The sequence below is a fragment of the Acanthopagrus latus genome, chromosome 8 (genome assembly GCF_904848185.1).
Source record: "Acanthopagrus latus isolate v.2019 chromosome 8, fAcaLat1.1, whole genome shotgun sequence".
NCBI lineage: Eukaryota > Metazoa > Chordata > Actinopteri > Spariformes > Sparidae > Acanthopagrus > Acanthopagrus latus.
In genome coordinates, this window is record NC_051046.1 from 2,873,680 (window position 1) to 2,891,829 (window position 18,150).

An 18,150-nucleotide genomic window follows, 5' to 3' on the forward strand; every position below is an offset into this window, starting at 1 on the left:
ATTTTTTCATTTATTTATTATAATGAAAATGTTTTTTTTAATTCATTATAACATCTCATTTCACACATTACAACCAAAGTCCATCTCTTTTTTTTTGTTTTGTTTTTTTTAAACTGCATTAAATTGTGAGAAATTTTTTACCACCGCAGAGGCCGTCTCAATGTGAAAATCTATACAGGTGAAAACCTGCAGAGCTGTGTCACAACATATTACATGCTCTCACACGCACTCGTGCTACGAGTCTTTAAAGTGCTTTTGGATGCATTTTTAGTGTGCTTGAGTTACTCTGAACAACCTTGAGCCGACCTGCTTCAACGACAAACCACGTGTGCACATACTTGGCCATTAAAAGCGGATTCTTGATAATGAGATGGAGGATTTATTATGTCCACCAAGAGATAATTGGAAGCTGAAGTGCGAGTTTACTGAATGCCCCAGAGGAAAAAGATGAGTATGCATATTGATGGGTCTACCCATACTGCAGGTTGACCGCCCTGGCAACAGCACTAATGTCTTCTACAGTAGATGTCATATTGGTGTGTAACTCAGTGCAGACAGTTCCTGTATTGAAGTTCCTGTTATCATGTATGCAGCTGTAAGAAATGTGTGTGAAGAGGTTGTGGCAGGCACCCATTTCCCCCTGTCCTCTCACTCGTCCCCCTGTGAGAAGTGCAAAACACACCTTAGACGTTTGGTTTCTACTACAAACAACCAGCTAATCCTAACTATTCATTCCTTCACGGTGGATGTTAGCACAATGTGAGACAGGGCAGAGCGACCCAAAGAAATTTAGATTGCAGCGGATGACAGTCCGAAAGCTTTAGTCATCGTGTAATAAACTGTCCAACATCTACTCATCACTGCCTTCGCTTCACATCACAGCACTCCCACAAGAAGCCCAGCAGAGCACAAGAGTCACATTATTTTACCGGCGAGTCCGGCTCCATTCATCACATCGGAGCAGCTAATAAAGTCTTCGAGGAGAAAAAAAAAAACACCCACGTCACCGCCTTTATGACGAGATCTCACAGATATCAGAGCAGTAGTCACCTCACATTCCCACACCTTTCGCTGTAGAGTCTGTTCTTGTGCTGTTCTTTTTCATATATAAGATGCCAATTTACCTGTTTATTTATGACGTGCAAATATAATCAAGATCTGATACACATTCCTAATCAATGGTGAGATGGCAATGATAAAGCCATGAGACGTGTCTCATATTCTAACTACCCCACAAACACTGAGTCTCATATACAGTGTCTATACATGTATAGCGTTCTGTGAAACATGGTGCCGCAAGCGCATACATTATTGCCACAAATATATTGTGAACTTTTGCATATTAATTGTGCAGATCTCAACAACTGTATTGCGTGAGCTACCTCTCTACTTGGCTATTGGGATAAAGGGACTAAGCGTTATCATATGTGTTTAAAATACGTTTTGTTTGAAGCCATAAAACAGTCCTCTTTGCAGATATGCGTCTCAAAGGTGTGTGTTGTTTTCTTTTTTTTGTTTTTTTTTTCATAGAGAGCTCACTCATCTCTCAGCGCCGCTCGTCCTTTCATCAGACCTTGTTCGATGTAGCTGTTTAAACCCTGCACTGTAGCACCCTGTTGAATTATATCACTGCTGGTTTCATTGGAGGGTGTTTAGCTGTACACAGTCATCCTGAGACGTGAATGTGACATCGTTTCCTACAGTAACACTCAACATTAACAAACACACAAACTTTTGTCTAACCCTCTCTGAGTCATTTTCACATCTAAAAGGTCTAAAAGTCTAAAAGTCCTGTGTTTCCGTCCAGCATCTGTCCGATCCAGCCATCACATGACTGTGTGAGCTAATTTAAAGAGGTGGCTGTTGATAGGAGGTGATGACATGGAGGTCATGTGTGCAGAGTGTAGTGTCGAGTGTCGGTATCTCCTCTTCGTCGCCTTCTTCAACATTCCCCAGCGGCGATGAGCTCCCCTGGTCTCTCTGCCAGTCTGTCCCTGCGGTTCTGTTCATCCTCATCCTCCTCAAAGAGAGTGTGATGTATGCTCAGCAGCTGGTGCGTAGGGGCTCTGGTCAGAGGCGGCGGCTGACACTCGGGGTTCTGCGTCGGGGCGAGGGGATCCCTCTGAGGAGGAGAGGACTTGGGACTGAGGGGGTCCTCGCTGGAGGGAGGGTTCGGGCTCACGCCGTTGACGTAAGAAGTGGTGGGCAGGGTCACTGTAGAAAAGGCAGTGTTGGTCGACTCTGGAGAGCACACCTTAGTTTCTGTGGAGAGAAGACAGAAATACAGGACAGGGTAGAGTAGAGTGAGAGAGGAGGAAGCGAGTATAGACAGTGTGTCACCTTCTGAAGAAACACAGTCTTTTAAAGGTCAGCAGTAATTGCTCAGGGAGACAATGAGGATGTCGCGGTGTAGTCTAGCAAGCAACAAGTGTAAGCTACGACTTGTTTAATGCTGCTGCGTTACAGCTGAGGGTAAAGTTATCTCACATCTGGTTGAGTAACTTTTTGTAGTTTTATTGGACCCATATGTAACTGCACAGCCGACAACAAGTGGTGATCGCTAACAACATCCAGGTAAGATGGCAAAACTCATTGTTATCCTGTGAGTTGGGATACGCTCACCTTTTGCATGCTGAGGCTGTCGGCCACAATGAAAGGTAGAATTAGCAGATAACAATATGCAGTAAGTGATCATGCACACTGTCAGAGCTAGAAGAGATATGATGCTGCATTTTCTGTTAGCTGATACAGATACATTCCTTGAATATGTGGCCCAAATGAACAAGAGAGTGAAAGAGTGAGGGACACTTCGGGCTCACCTGTAATTGCCCCGGACACATGAACAATTGTGTGCGTGCCTTCGAGGTACACTGTGTCCATGTTGTGCTCTGAGGGGAGAGGTTCTACGGTTGTGGCCTCCACCTTGGGCTTACGAATGGTCAGCAAGTACGGATGGACGTCCAGGGAGAAGTTGCGCGCGTGCTTTTTCTCCATCCCACTTAGATCTGTGATTGGTAAATGAAAGGCCCGACGTTACAAGGAGGCAGAACAGCGCTGCACAGTGACAGGTGTTCTTAGCGCTGCGTACCTTTCGTTGCAGGATACTGTGTGCTTTTGCTGTCCAGAAGCGGTGCGATGAAGTTGTCTGCCACCGTCTTTCGTCTGACTGGTTTGGGTTTTTCGGGCTTAGTGTTGTTCTCCAGGCGTGTCAGGGTTAGAGGTTCCTTTGTAAGAGGACAGAAAACATAAAAGCAGGTAATTTAATCCTGGATTAAACTACAGGTGAGGCAGCCACAGGCAAAGTATAAAGCAGTTTTGAAGTGTTTCACATTTTGGAGTCCTAAATGAGGAGCACTTCCTGTGCCTCTTCACAGAAAGAGGCTCTTATCAGGAGCTGCTATGACTCAGCTGGAAGCACCTTAAACAGACATTCAGCCCATGTTGAAATGAACTGCTGTGCTCCAGTGAACAAGTTCTTGTAGTGAGTGTTGTGTTTGAACAGGACAGCAGGTCTCCTTCTCCTGTCGGTGACGCCCAGTGAATGATGATGAGGTGCACGTAGAGACTTGGTCTTACCTTGAACGGCTGAGGAAGAGGATTTGAACTTGGGATCCATTTAATCTTCTTGCGGGGTCGTTTGATGACCAGCGGCTCCCCACCCATCTCCCCCACTCCAATCTCCATGTTGGGATCGAGGGTTTGAATCCCAGAGTCCCTCACAGTGGGCGTAGCGTCGTGGTTGGACTGTGCAAGCGCAGCCAGCAGCTGCCGGACCACATTGTCATACATGAGGTCGCTCTCGTTGGTGATGAAGTCCAGCCGGTTGAGCGACTTGATGTGGTCCCTGTTCTCGTTGCAGAACATGGCCAGGATGTTGATATCACAGAACTGAGACTTCTGCCAGCGCCGCCGTGTTTTAATACCGACCTTGTGCAGCTTGTCGAATACAAAGTTGGACTTGCGCACGACAAACAAGTGCAGCAAATTAATCAGGATGATGAGGTTCATAGTGCAGAGCAGAGAGATATCCACAGCTGCCATGATGCGCTGCAGCTGCACAGCGGGCAGCTTACAGTTCACTCTGATCTTAAGCTCTGCATAGCTGCTAATGTCTGGAGGCTCACCCAGCGCACAGGTGAACTCGTTCTGCCTTTGGCGAGCATAGTAGGCGCTCAGGTAGGAAATAGGGATGGAACTGAGGCAGATAATAGCCAGGTGGCGTGCCAGGTAAAGCTTAGCCAGAAAGTTACTTTGGCCTCGTCTCTCTAAATACTTCTCAAACAGGTTCTGCTCGGGGCTTTTCTCCTTCTCCGCGTTCTCTATGATCTCCCTCCTCTCCCGCTCCGTTATGCCGGGACCTTTGGATTGGATCTGCTTCTCGATCTTCGGGGCTCGGCCCTCGGCAGCTCGATGATAGCAGTTATCAATCTCTTGAAGCAGGAAATTGAGCTCTGAAGTGAGCCGTGTGGAGGCGAGGAACTCCCAGCCCAAAGCGGGAATGTACATGATGCCAGCAAAGGCGAGCAGGGCGTAGGGCAGGAACTTGTGTTCAAACAGCGAAGGCCAAAGGTGAGACTCCACCCCGGGCAGAGCGTCCCGCAGGTCTGTCCAGCAGTAGCCTCGTGCGTACAGTGCCTGGTCTCTGGTGAAGTTGTGTGGTGTGTAACAGTATATGGACTCCTCTGGAGGAAGCAGAGAGAGAAAGGATCAGCACAAACATCACTTTAAAGGTGCCATATGTAAGAATTGGCAGCATATCACCAGAGGAACAGCTAACTGAAGCTAACTGTAGCCGCTGTTAGCGAGTAAACTCATTTAACCGTGCAGCTAGCGCATTAGCTCACTAGGAGCTGGTTAGCATGCTTATCTTCATTATTTCTTCACATTCTGTTGATCATTTTCGCAGATTTTCCAATGTTTTAAACTAAAATTCTTACATTTTTCACCTTAAATAGGTTAAATCTGATAATATGAAGATATTTGCGCTGACAGAAGATGAATTCTACCGCAATAAATCCTGGTTTTGTGTTTAATAATTTCATTTGACACTCCCGTCGGTTGTGACGTCCAGGAAAGATCTGGCCATGTGAAAACTCTGGGTGAGGGGATTTTAAAATAGTCACCAGTTTCACATTTCTTTCCATACCACTTATTTGAAAGTGGAAAACACACCTGAAATATCTGTTATAATCCTCCACTATACTGTAAAACTGCATGTGCTGAACCATTCAGTGGCTCTGAATGGTGCAACAGATGTTTCACAACAGTAGTAGTGGATGCAACTTTAGGAATTATCTTAAATCTACGTGACCTCTGTTGAATTTTTTTTTTTTTTTCCCTTATCTTGAAGAATCTTTTTGCATCATTCATCCGTTCGACTCGCTGCACGTCTCTGATAAAACTCCTGCTGCTCATTGAAATGATAGAAGAAGCGTCTGCGTGGTCTCAGATAGAGGAAGTGAGAACACTCCTTCCTGTCGTCGTTGTGCTGTATCACTTCAGCGTCTATGAGGTACGACAGTCAGCGGTTCAGTGCTGCAGCCAGTCCACTTGTTAAAAGGGGCACTACGTTCATTTTGGAGAAGAAATAATTCAAACTCAGATTATTTACAATATTAATGAGGTAATGATACAAATTCAGAAATATTTACCTTTTCCATCTTTTCCCAGAACACAGACTGAAGCTGGGAGGGCGGCAGGGTCCGCCACATACAAACAAAATACAACAGAGGAGAGTTTATGAAGATCTGCCTCTTCTGACGAAAGATTTCTTCCCCAAAACAACAGAGTGCACCTTTAATCTTTGGAACTAAGTGCAGTGACATTTGATAATGGTGCATGTGCAAGTGGGTCCTGTGTGTAATATTACATTACTGTGTCACAGTCGCAGAAGAGGCTGTCCTCATGTAAAAAATATAAATAAATAAATAAATAAATTCTTTGGCAATGCCCCAGATGTCAGTGAGGGAATACTGAAGAACTGCTTCTAAACACCCACATCTTTCTGCTGCTAAAGTTAAACGCTCGGTCCCAGATGGTTAATGCTGCTATGCAGAGCGTCTGACTCAGCAGTGAACTAACATCTCTCCCATCCTCCCTCTAACCAAACACCTTCCTCTCCCCCTCTTCTCTGTAATCCATCCCGCTCGTGTCTCCACAATCTCTCTCTCTTGGTCTTTTTTAGCTTTCTCTCTCTCTCTCTCTCTCTCTGTCTGTCTTCTCTTCCTGCCTGGCCCGATGATCTCAGCATGGTGTGGGTGTGACTCATGAGGAAAAACCTTCATTTCATTCTTGTGCTTTGAGTTTATCTGTGACTTTTTTTTAATGCTGTTTTAAGAAAAGAGAGGATCCTTTACGGCCCCCGAGAGGCGAAGAACCCCATCTAGTGGCAGAAGTCTCACCTGCAAAGTTCCTTGTGAAGACGAGGGTGACCAGCAGGATGGGGATGATGACCGTCCCTATCGTCACAACGCGATCAAACGGCAGCTCCAGTTTGAGCTGCACCATGAGGCTGGCCAGCGCCCCGCCCCTCTCATCCTGGGAGGAGCCGGGCAGGATCAGCTCCTTCAGCTTCTCGCCAGCGAGTAGAGCTGTGGCCATGTCTAAGTTCTGATCGAGGATGTTCTGCATCGGCGCTACAACCTCACTGTGTGCTGAAGAGGAGACCAGAGGCTCCCTGCTCCCTTCCACAGCTTCTCTTTCAGACAGACATAACACTCAGAAACACTCCCGTCGCTCGGCCTCCTCTGAGCGCATCTCTGCGTTCTGGTCCATCTCTACGGTGCCTGGCCTCGGTCCAAACACTCAGCGTGGCAGGTTGAGGAATGAGCTGAGTTTAGGAGGCGCCCTTTGCGATTCCCCAGGGGGAACTGCTGGCTGGAGAGCTGTTACGTGAGCTTCAGGAAGGAGAAGCTCTGACCAACCATTTCCTGAAAGACAGAGGAGCAGTTAGAGCATTTTAAAGGGGCACTATGTCGTTTTTTGGCAAACAAGCTGATCTCAGAGACAAATAAGATCTGCAGAACGCCATTTGAAGCTAGAAAGGTGGCAGGGTCCGCCATGTATAAACAAAGTAAAACAGTATGAAACCATGTCGTCCTTTAAGGTCAGTGCAGCGAGGTCCAAGACGCCATTTATTAGAAACGCTCCCGTGTGTACGATAGTTAACCAACCCTAAATCTAACCTCAGCCATCCATCAAACGTGGCATCGCATGACTTTGTGCCGTCTCTCACACCGTCTTCAGTGAAAGTCTCTGTTCCCGTCCGCTGTCCTCTATAATGCAGTGGTGTAGCTGAGGAGGGCTAATCCCCCGCGCTGTGACCGGTGGAGTGTGTGACTGTGGTAACCTCTGAGGGGACGTTCGCCTTTGATCGAGCAAGGACACTAAAAGGGCACATTTAGTCTCCGGGGGATTCTGCTTAAAGGAAATTGATTTAAAGCAGAAATATACTCAGTGAATTTGACGAATGTTCTTTTTCCCCCCAGTGAGAAGAACAACCTTATCTTACACTGACTCTGCTCCCCTCTCTGGACTCCTGCTGGTCATTATCTCTGTGGAACAGCGTGTTCACGCCGGGACGTCAGGTGAAGCCCAGACACATGTCAGCCAGACATCTTGAGTGCTGTGTGTGTGTGTGTGTGTGTGTGTGTGTGTGTGTGTGTGGGTCCGTGTTTGCACATGTAGGTGTGCAGGGTTTGGTGCATGCTCATTTGAATTGAAGGTTACGTGAACGTCCTTTGAGAGGAGCCTGAACGCATCACCTCTTCCCATCAACAACCCTCATCCTCTCGCTCCCACCCCCCCTTTTACTTTCTTCTTCTTCTTCTTCTTCTTCTTCTTCTTCTTCTTCTTCTTCTTCTTCTTCTCTCCATTACTCTCCCTCCCCCTCCTCTCACTTTCCTCTCATTATGCAAACACACAGCTTGTCTATGAAACCATTAAAAGCAAACTCCACCAAACTATACTTGATGTCTCGGGGAGGAGAACCTCCAGACTGCGGTTTCATGAGCGGAGGGGACAATTATCCCACTCTGGTCAGCGTTCGCTCTCAGCCACATGCTGAGAAAAGATCACAAGATAAGTGTTTCTCTGAAATGTTATTAGAGAAGATTAATCGAGGCTGCATATGTTAATGGAGGAGAACAAGATGTCCCTTATGGGGTAAATGCAGCATTTGAAACTGCTTTCTCAACACAATCAGACCGACTTTATCGATATCAACCTAAAACACTGTCTCAAGGATAAAAGAGGGGAAATAAAACTTTACATAATTCAAACTTAAAGGGGCGGCATCACATTCCTGACGCCCAGAGAGAGGCTGCACTGCTGTCTGTGAGCCACTGGCACTGCTCCAGTTTCACAGATAATGCCCTTCAGCTGGGCGATGCTACCAGTGTTTAGAGAGGGAAATCCCACATTCTTTGGCTACTACAGCATCCCGCTTGGCTGCGGGCAGCACAAAGAGGTTCAGAACTGAGCTGCAGGAGCTGAGGGAGAGGAGGAGGCTGTCATTTACTGTCAATTAGAGGGGAGAAGTTTCAAGATGTGACACTTGTTCGCAGAGATTCAAGAAAACACAGCTGCAGGCAGAGAAAAACACTGCAAAGTGTCCCCACTGTTCTGCTCACTTTTGAGCGAGTGCCTATGGGAACAATGCAGGGACATTTTTTTATCAGGTTGAGGAAGATCACTGTGTTCCAGTTAGCTGGTGTGGAGCTGCAGGGCTGCTGCTGCTGGACGGCAGCCCGGGAGGACCCACACTGCCACCAGACACATTTGCAGCTGCCTGCAGACGACGAGCCGCTTCAGCACCTGAGGAGCGGATAGCGCCGGAGAAGCCAGCCGGAGACGATCTGAGTGTGTGTGTGTGTGAGTGTGTGTGCAGCTCCGTGTGTGCGTGCGTGTGAGGAGAGACCCCGTTACCTGCATCAGCTGTCTTACCTGTCCGCTCTGGAGAAAGCCCTGCCACAGTCCCGAGCCATGTGCATGCAGCATAGGTGGCGCAAAACAAACAAAACACCTCACTCACCGTGCGTCGCTGCTCCTCCCGGCGCGGTAAGAGTTAATCTGCAGTGCGGGCGAGCAGCTACAGCATGTATCCGAGAGCACACCGGTTTGTTCCGCCTTTCCCCCCCTCCTCCTCCCCGGCTCCCCTCCCATCCGAGCCCTCTCTCCTCTCTCCTCCCTGCTCTCCCCTCCCTGCCCTGCCTCTTCCTCAGAAACAAGGGACGATGAGATAACGCATTAAGATTCTCCAGTTCATCACATCAGCTCTCATCCGAGCGGCTGAGCGCAGACACGCGCCCCCGGTGCGCGAGGACAGGTGTTGTGTAAGCAGAGCTGCTGGAGAATGAACTCAGCTCACATCCTGAACATCATCATCATCATCATCATCATTATTATTATCATTATTATATCAGGTAAAGATCGAGATCCCACTGATCGTCACTGTGGTGTCAAATCGTTTCAGGACTGACTCGGCCGGTGTCTGTGTGGTGGGTCCACAACCTAACACGAGGTTCTGACGGGCTCTACGGTTCTGTTCATAGGTCTAACCGGCCTGTCCATCATCTGTGATTGTGGGACTGGCCTGAGACACGTGCACAAACAACGAATGGTAAACACCTCTGTCATTCTAACGGACCGGGGTGTGGCGACGGAGCGTCTGAAGGCAGAGCGCACAGTGGAGGGGAACCCGACCCGACCCGACCCGACCCGGAGCCTTCAGAGCCGAGCCTCCTGCAGCGGGTGAAGTGCGGCTCCTTGTCATTCTTCCACCACATCACCGCCGCCAGTCTGCGGCCTCCAGCAGCATCTCGCCGCTGTGTTTGCGGGCGCGCTCCCGATGTTCGTCAGCTGGACGGAGCCACAAGTCAGCGCCGTGTTTCCTCCATCCAGCCGGTTTCCACCGGTTAGAGGAGCCGCACCTCCCTGCGCCCGCCTCCAAATATAGTCTCTCTCTCTCTCGCCCTCCCTCCTTCTCTCTCTCTTTCTCCCCCTTATTGTCTCCTCCACTCTTTATCTTCCTCTCTCCCTCTCTCTTCATCTCTTAACTTCTCTCTCTCTTTCTCCCACTTTCTGTCTCCCTCACTCTCCTCCTTCATCTGCCCCCCCCCCTCTCCCCCCCCTCTCTTCATCTGTCTTAACCTCTTTCTCTCTCTCTTACTGTCTCCCTCACTCTCTGCCTTCCTCCTTCTCTCTCTCTACCTCTCTTCCTCTTCCTCCCTCCTTCTCCCCTCCATCTCACAGATCCTGGTGATGTTCACGTCTGAGATGTGCTGCAGCTTCCATCACAGACCCAGCACATTAAAACTCACCAGCTCTGCCTTTAAGGAGTTTATACCAAGGATCTATTAATATTGACTAATAATATCATCACAACTGCAACATTTAGAACAACCAGTGACGTAACGTAACAAAGTGCAATCTGCTCAAATTCTGTACTTATAAGTATAATTGCGAGGCACTTCCTGCCACTTCTCACGATTACTTGATTACTTGAGTAACTTTGCACGCTCACATTATTCACGGCTGACAGGCTGCAGGCAGGACGCTGGAGGAGACAGCAGGGCGGTGACGGCAGGCAATGAATTCTGCAATAGATCCACAGTGGCACATTCTTAAATGTATTGTGAGCCCGTCTGCCCGCCTCATTGATCTCTTTATCCGACTTTGCTTCATGGAAGTTAGAATCTATAAACCCTGAGGATGAATCGGGAGAGTCGGTTTTCTTTCTTGTCCCGTGTGAACGAAACAAACCTCGAAAAATTGCTGCAGCATAAAAACATCACCAGACTTTCTGTCAGCACGGAGGGAGAGTAGATAATGCCTGATTTTTAATTGTTTGTGAACTTATCCTTTAATAAACCATCACACACGTTTACTTACAGTTGATGACAAACGTTTTATTTCTAATGAGACATAATCTCTGTTAAAACACTGTTACACCAGGTGATTAATCCAGGAGGATCAGTTCTCCTGTGATAATCTGTAGTAAACAGCCACTACTGCGCTGCTGAACATCACTGTTACACTACTGAACACACTGACTCACATGATTGTTCATTGCACCTACATGCTGTCAGTGTAAATACACTTCTGCTTATTAAACTACAGAAAATGGTTCAATTCCCAGGTCGGATGAAGCCTCTCCTCTCCACGTCAGCATGCAGACAACAGTTATGAGAAGAAACCCAGAGAACAGACATCAAACACGGCGCTCCGAGCATCATCTACGCAAACATCCTCAACAAAAACAAATTAAAGAATCATTTTCTCTGTCGTGCATTTTTTTTAAACTTCCTCCCCCTCAGATTTCTCTGATTCCCTCTCCATCTCTGAACACGTCTTTCTTCCTGTCTCAGGATTGTGCTCTTGCGCTCACAGCTTGCAGAGTTTGTTGTGTATATTCCTTCTTTCTCATCATTAACTTCTCTCTCTCTCTCTCTTTCTTCCTGCACGGTAGTGAACCGCTCATTGGGCCATTTGGACCACGACTGCCTTCCAGGCTCTGTCTTTGTCGAAATCCTGCAGCGTTCCATTGGATGCCTGCTGCTGAAGGGAACACAACAGGAAGAAGGGAGGGTGGAGAGAGAGATAAGATGTGGAAGGGGAAAGGTGACAGAAACATTGAGATGAATGATGCATGAAGGATGAGCAGCATAATGTCTTTATTACAGGTATCGTGAGCCTGTTGACTTTTATGTGTGCACATTTAAATGCCGTTTAAATGAGCCACAGCTGGAACACAGTTACATGTCTTACTCTGCATCTTTTCATAGCTCTCGTTGGAAACAGAGGACAGGTGAACACAGACAGATGTGTCCAGTTGTGTCCACGACTTACCTCGCAGTAGTGACTGGAGGTGCGCATGCTGTCATCGCACTCCACAGCCCCCATGCGGAGCTGACTCTTGTAGGAGGCACAGTGCACCACAGTGGCTGAAGTCAGAATAGCCTGCACCAGCAGCAGCACCATCAGAATCAGCAGCAGGATGTCGTAGGATTGCTGGACCACACACACGCGCGCACACACACACACACACACACACACACAAAGAAGACATCTAGGGGTTTTTAAATGAGTCAGTTTCACAGTTTTTCTAAAGTCTCTCCCTGTATTTCTGTATTCCTCATGTAAAAGGAGCTCTAGGCCAGATAGGTAATGCTTATAAAACCTGCACACCGCATCCTACTGGGGGGAATTATGGCTCCGTTGAGCTCACCTTGGCTGTAGGCACATCATGCAGGAACATTTCAATGAAGCTGATCACACTGCAAGAGAGGAAGCCGGAGGCTGAGAAGAGCAGAGGAGATGTCACGCTGCTGATGGCGATCAGCACCTCCACCTGAGAGACACCAGGAGGAGAGAGAGAGAAAAAAAAGAGGAACTGAGAGAAAAAGTTTGTAGAACCAGAAATAAAAAAAAAGAGACAGACCCAGTTTGTATGACTGAGAAGTTACACAGCAGTAGTAAACTATCTCTATAGCATCTTTCAGCTGCAGGAGAATGAAAGAAGCAGATAAATATAGTCTCAAAAACACACTGTTGAAAGAATCTCTTTTATAAAATGACACAAAGGAAAGTCTTCAGCTGCCTTTTGTCAGCCGGGTCCTCAGATCATAAGAGACAATGTTCTGAAGTTGAGGATCTGGGGCGAGAAACAACCAACAAACCCACGATCAGAGAAGCACAGAGAAGCACAGGTGAGCTTCAGGCGACAGGAGATTTCTAATGTACGCACACGCCCGACAGTGCAGGTCTACTATGGGATCATGGACGGCAAGTAAAGATGGAATAAAAGGAAATTAAACAACAGGAATGAATCAATGTTCATGTTTTAAAAATAAATTCATTATCTGTAGTTTATGCAGACCTGAGGGTAAAAAAAGATAAGATGTAATGTTTTTGTCAAAGCAGATTTAATCTTCTTCTTCTTCTTCTTCTTCTTCTTCTTCTACTGCTGCATGCTGCCACCTGCTGCATCATGTGTGTGTGGATGATGCACTTGTTAACTTACTGACAGAAATTAATATAAATTTCCCAAGATCAGACATAATTTTGCAACATTTTGAGGCTTTAATGAGATGACAGAATCATCTACATGTCAGTGACTGTGTGTGACTTTACAGGGACGGGAAGAACAAGCGAGGCAAACACAACAGGACCCAGGACTGAACCTTGGGGAACACCATGAGGAGTTTCAGGTGAGGACACGTGTTGTACTCACCAGACATTTGTTGGGGTATTCTGACACAACGTGACTGGCGATAGCACTGGGGAAACACTGTCAAGAGATTAAAGATCAGAGTGATACGGTTGAAGACATCTTTAGCTCTCACTCTCAGCTGCAGTCGCTCTCGTGACAAAAGGTTTCAGTGAGGAAAACTTACAGCCACAAGAATCCAGAAAAATGTGACGGACAAGTAGGGGCCAGGCAACAAAGCGTCCATGTTGAGCGCGATTATCCCTCCGAACACAGCAGAGATCCCCACGATCACTTCGATCACCTGTCGGAGATGTGCTTCAGTGACTGCGATGCATTGAACGGACAGAAACTGAATGTGAAGAAAGCTGAAGAAGACTCACAGAATACGCTTTAAGGACTCTGGTGGGGAACACGGCGGGCTTTATGATCACAGGTCTGTCGTACGTCTGTAAGATGGGCGGAAAGAGTGAGAGGAGGTGGAACAGATGCAATAAATCTTTCAAACACAATCATACACACACACTCTGACACACACCTTCCTGTGGCAGCAGCAGTCTTCTGCAGACCGGGCTGACAGGATGACAGTACTGGCCATCAACACCTCCAGCACAATCATCAGGATGAGGTTGAAGTTGATCTGAGAGCAGAGAAAGAAAATGCCTTATCCTGAACAATCACACGATAAAGGCCTTGTAGTTCTCATTACGGAACTGAAGTGGATTTACGTTGACAGCAGAGGGGTTCAGGACCAGCTTACACCCGAACCAAACCAGGCAGGTGGTGGTCACAGCAAACGTCGACACGTAGACCACCTGGAAATCTGACACCTTGTCACAAACGAGTATAACATCAGAGCTCATTAGTGTCGAGACTCGACCGCCTCGAGGAAATTCAATTAAAAACCCATTAAAACATAATTATCTCCTTTTTTTGCCGTTGGTGTGTTTAGTGTTTACTCACTGCAACATGTCTGTTCTTGGCAATGGCAAAGCTGGCGATCGCTGCAGGAAGGCCCTGAGAAGAACGGCAACAAATGAGCTGCTGATCTAGTTTTTTTATTTATTTTTTTTCCATCTGTGAAAAATTCCTGGCATTTAAACACGACGGTCTAATCTAAATCATTTGTGTGAACTCATCGACGGCGACCGTGATTGCGATGGTCACTTACAGAGCCCGCAGCACAGCGTAGGTAGTCCATGGCAACAGGAAACACATTTCCCAGGTACAGAGAGAAACCCGACGTGATGAGCAGACTGCCCTGAGCACACAAACACACAGGCGGGCATGCAGATACAAACACAGACTCACAAATGTGATCAACAGGTGAGAGACTGTCAGAGAAACCTGACATTCTCTCTCTGGAGCGATGAAATCTATCAGATCTCGTACAGTCTTGAGACATAATGCCACGTTTTCTCCTCCTCCGAGGCTCCGTTCACATTTGGCTTTATCGTCCAACCTGAGTGATTCGATCTCAAGTGGAAAGATCTGAGTACAGGTGTGAACACATCCAACAGGCAGTGAGGACACGTTTGAGATCCGATCACTCAGACCAGCCTGCTAGAAAAACCAGCAAGACCAGCAACAAAACACAACATATGCTGGTCTTGATGGGTCACCAGCAAGACCAGCATATGTTGTGTTTTGTTACTGGTCTACGCTCCACACTGAAAGGCCGCCTACTCTACTGACTTCCTCCATGAAAACTAAATTTGTAAAAACTCTCTCTTACCTGCTGATGTGACTCACAATATCACCAGACTCCCTTTACAAATCGTGTGATTTTAAGAGTTGTAGCAGGAGGAAAACCTCAACGTACTTCGTCAATCAGCTTCGGTAAATTTTAAACCACTGGTGACTTCTTATGAATTCGGCATTAAACCCTCATATGTAAAGATGTTTCCTTCGTGTCTGAAGGGTTTTGAATCTCCAGACAGCTGTTTCAACTTCACCAGTTACACCAAATTCATTAAAGAATATAACAGATTGATGCCCGAGGAGAAAGCCCCCATACTGCCCTAAAAAAAAGCAATATTTTCAGGCTTGTTGCTTCAGGAGAAACTTTGTTAAACACTGTCCACAACATATTCTTAAATATTCAGGGCTTCTTGTTCATTTGGCAAACATTGCACATGATAATTGTTGTCAGGTGTGAACATCCTCAAGCTCTCTACTGGAGATCGGATCACGCTGGACGCATTTCGATACCAAATGTGAACAGCCTCTAAATGTGGAAGCACAAAACAAGATTTCTTGCTGCCATCTCACTCAAAACTTCTAGATTGGGACGCTCTTTAATCAGAGAAAAGATCAGCCCAACCTGTAAAAATTTGGGTGTTACGGACTGAGCAGATACACCCTGTGATGTGTTCCACTCCCTCTCACCCCTATGAGGACACTGTAGAGCCAGGCCCTGTAGCTGAAGCAGGGGTGCTTTAGAGGCTCCGGCTGGGCCAGCTGCAGGTCACTGGCCCTCACGTCCACTGTGTAGCTGTCCCGCTCCGGCCTATACCGCTCCCCCCTGTCCGGCCTTCTCTCGGATCCCCTGTCGCCCCGTCGTCCCAGCGAACCACCTCCCCTCTCCAGAGTCCCGCCGCCCCTCTCCAGAGTCCCGCCGCCCCTCTCCAGAATGGGCATGTGGCTGTAGGTGAACTCATCTCGGGCTGAGAGCTCGTCGCACTGCATCGCCGAAACAGCTCGGAGCTAAATCCAACGATGGGATGGGGGAAGCACAGACTGGATTTACAGGATTACAGCCACCTCCGAATGGGGAAAAAAAGGGGGGAAATTCAGTTGCAAAAGCTGAAGAAGATCAACATGTCTTTGGATGTTCCTGTTAACAGGAGATGTGATGTTGTGAGGATCTAATCCAGTGAAGTTCCAATAAAACTGGAGGAAACATCAGTGGAAAGTGCATTAAAGGGGCACTGTAAAGTTGTAAACAAAGTAAAACAGCATGAAACTGTGTCGTCCTTTAACATCAGTTTGTTTATTCTGTCATAAAAATGAAGATCTTTCTCTCCTGATTAAAATGTCCTCCCCGTATCTACATAATGCACCTTTAAACTAAAAGAAAAGACTTTACTAATCCACACAAACAGCTCCCTCTGTTCTGTCGGCCTGAGCCAAGAGGACAACACCACGTATTCCACCCTCCTCTCTCCAACACTCACCTGTTGCTGAGTCTCCTGCAGGATCTCCACAAACACCGTCCTCCCTCCCAAAAACAACAAAGTCTTCCTCCAACAACTAAGATCAAATCACCGCATGGAAGACAGCTTGTTTTTGTCTGCAGCTCCGTCTGCTCCCCATCTCTCTCCCTCACACTTACACTCTCTCTCACCCTCACTCTCCTCCTCCTCCTCCCTCTCTCTCCCTCTCTCTCCCTCTGTACACAATGTTTCTCAGAAACTGTCCTGAAAAAGTTTTTTCGAGCCCTTCAAAGCGTGGAGCTTAAACACATGGCTGTTGTGCTGCCAGCCTACTTTGTGCCAAAAGAGGGAGAGCGCCTGTGCATGACAACAAGGGGGAAGGATGAAGGGGCTCGCGCTGGGGGCAGAGTTAGTGGGGCAAACATCCCCTTTTTACACTCCCATTTGCTCATGCACACACACACACACACACACACACACACACGCATGCATGCACAGACCCCTCACAAGAACAAGAGGCGCTCAGAAAATGTGCACATGGCAGCACACACAGTCATGTGTTTCTGACATTCCTGATCGTTCCAAGAAAAAAAAATGAAGCCGCCACAGAGATATCGACGCAAACCAAGTTGTGTACAGTGTCAAACTGTTGGTTTGTGCCCCCCTAAATAATTGAACGTGTCCCCCTGTGGAGTTCCCCTCACGACTCTCAGTTCACAGCCCAGTAAATTAAGATGCCCAGCAGTGCTTTAGAAAAAAAAGGCAACAGAGACATTTCCTCGGCTTCATCGCACGGCCTCCTGTCTGACGCAGCTAATCCAATGACGGATCACTGCTGCTCCTAAAAAACAAGATTCTATTATGAATCATGAGTGAATCTGATTGGACGACAGTCACCAGTGTAGAGTGTGTGTGTGTGTTTGTGTGTGTGTGTGTGTGTGTAAGCATGTACATGTATGTGCTCCTCGGGAAATCCACTCAGTCTTTTAACACACAGCGGAGCGATCTCAACTCAACATTGTTCCCTGGGCGGCGGTAACCATGGCGACTCCTTAACAACTGCTGTCACCCCGTCCCTCGCCATTCTATGTCTCCGCCCAACACACACACACACACGCAGATGCATGAACACTGCAAATGCCACACATACTCAAAGAGAGAGAGAGAGAGAGAGAGAGAGAAGTACTCTGCAACAGTCCAGTGGAGACATTTAAAAGAGGATTGGAGGAACGCTGATAAGACGAGACACACTTCCAATATCTGGAGATGAAAAAGAAACGACAGGAACAGCCTGTTTGTACATTTACTCTCAGTAATTTGATTTTTTTTTTTTTTTACCATTTCACAAACATCTTTAAATATCACAGAGCCAGACAGAGCTGCTGCTGCTGCTCCTGACATTCAGACAAATAAAGAAAAATGAATATTATCATCGCGTTTGACGCTGTAACACTGAGACACTTTTAAAACTTTTGTGTTCATATTCAATTTTGCTGCACAATCAGTGTGACTAAGACTGCAGTTTTCTACAATGCATGATCTCCTAACTGGGACATTTAACACCAGGATAATTTCTGCATTGAAAGGAGGACAGGAAGCAAAATCCAGATTTTATTGTAAATAAAAACAGGTGATGTGGCATTTCAGCATCTCTTCCCATCCTGTCGTGGTGTCACTCTCCATTCCTCGTCCCCCAAAACACTAATTCTTCTTCCCATGGAGGGTGAAAAGTTTATGGCTGCTGGGGAGAGAAGAACCAAGGCGAGAAGGAAAAAGACAAAGACAGGA

The 18,150-nt window shown here is 47.1% G+C and overlaps 2 protein-coding genes and 1 long non-coding RNA gene across 8 annotated transcripts; 1 reads left to right on the forward strand and 2 right to left on the reverse strand.

Moving 5' to 3' along the window:
• Positions 1–29: 29 nt before the first annotated feature.
• Positions 30–9,119, reverse strand: panx2 (pannexin 2). Of its 4 annotated transcripts, none has more exons than XM_037105834.1 (7): positions 9,032–9,119; positions 6,402–6,929; positions 5,652–5,684; positions 3,577–4,682; positions 3,089–3,224; positions 2,820–3,005; positions 30–2,262 (listed from the first exon to the last, which is right to left on the reverse strand). In XM_037105834.1, the coding sequence occupies exons 2-7, from the start codon at positions 6,628–6,630 to the stop codon at positions 1,943–1,945; spliced, it is 2,010 nt and encodes a 669-aa protein (XP_036961729.1). In that variant the 5' UTR covers positions 6,631–6,929; positions 9,032–9,119; the 3' UTR covers positions 30–1,942. The 4 variants fall into 4 exon arrangements, with proteins under 4 accessions (XP_036961729.1, XP_036961730.1, XP_036961731.1 ...); XM_037105835.1 differs by lacking the exon at positions 9,032–9,119 and adding an exon at positions 8,944–9,011; XM_037105836.1 differs by lacking the exon at positions 9,032–9,119 and adding an exon at positions 7,501–7,601.
• Positions 2,381–11,916, forward strand: LOC119023731. Its single transcript, XR_005076324.1, has 4 exons — positions 2,381–2,574; positions 7,488–7,586; positions 11,468–11,681; positions 11,784–11,916. It is a non-coding gene; the product is annotated as an uncharacterized LOC119023731 (long non-coding RNA).
• mlc1 (modulator of VRAC current 1) lies at positions 10,186–16,734 on the reverse strand. 3 transcript variants are annotated; one of them, XM_037105838.1, is made up of 12 exons: positions 16,384–16,734; positions 15,596–15,972; positions 14,379–14,468; positions 14,171–14,224; positions 13,936–14,037; positions 13,746–13,847; positions 13,591–13,656; positions 13,395–13,511; positions 13,232–13,288; positions 12,227–12,349; positions 11,848–12,009; positions 10,186–11,556 (listed from the first exon to the last, which is right to left on the reverse strand). In XM_037105838.1, the coding sequence occupies exons 2-12, from the start codon at positions 15,893–15,895 to the stop codon at positions 11,476–11,478; spliced, it is 1,254 nt and encodes a 417-aa protein (XP_036961733.1). In that variant the 5' UTR covers positions 15,896–15,972; positions 16,384–16,734; the 3' UTR covers positions 10,186–11,475. The 3 variants fall into 3 exon arrangements, with proteins under 3 accessions (XP_036961733.1, XP_036961735.1, XP_036961736.1); XM_037105840.1 differs by having other exon boundaries at positions 10,186–11,553; positions 15,596–15,970; positions 16,384–16,729; XM_037105841.1 differs by having other exon boundaries at positions 15,689–15,970; positions 16,384–16,728.
• Positions 16,735–18,150: the final 1,416 nt, after the last annotated feature.

What these genes read in the sequence shown, in the direction of transcription:
- panx2 (XM_037105834.1), bottom strand. Translation starts at nt 6,630, where the DNA reads ATGCAGAACATCCTCGATCAGAACTTAGACATGGCCACAGCTCTACTC. An exon ending in TCTGGGAAAAGATGGAAAAG is followed by an intron (nt 4,683 to 5,651) that starts GTAAATATTTCT and finishes TGCTTCCTCCAG; the next exon opens with AGGAGTCCATATACTGTTAC. An exon ending in ACAGTATCCTGCAACGAAAG is followed by an intron (nt 3,006 to 3,088) that starts GTACGCAGCGCT and finishes TACCAATCACAG; the next exon opens with ATCTAAGTGGGATGGAGAAA.
- mlc1 (XM_037105838.1), bottom strand. Translation starts at nt 15,895, where the DNA reads ATGCAGTGCGACGAGCTCTCAGCCCGAGATGAGTTCACCTACAGCCAC. An exon ending in TACGCTGTGCTGCGGGCTCT is followed by an intron (nt 14,225 to 14,378) that starts GTAAGTGACCAT and finishes CGTTCTTCTCAG; the next exon opens with GGCCTTCCTGCAGCGATCGC. An exon ending in AATACCCCAACAAATGTCTG is followed by an intron (nt 12,350 to 13,231) that starts GTGAGTACAACA and finishes GGTGTCTCTCAG; the next exon opens with GTGGAGGTGCTGATCGCCAT.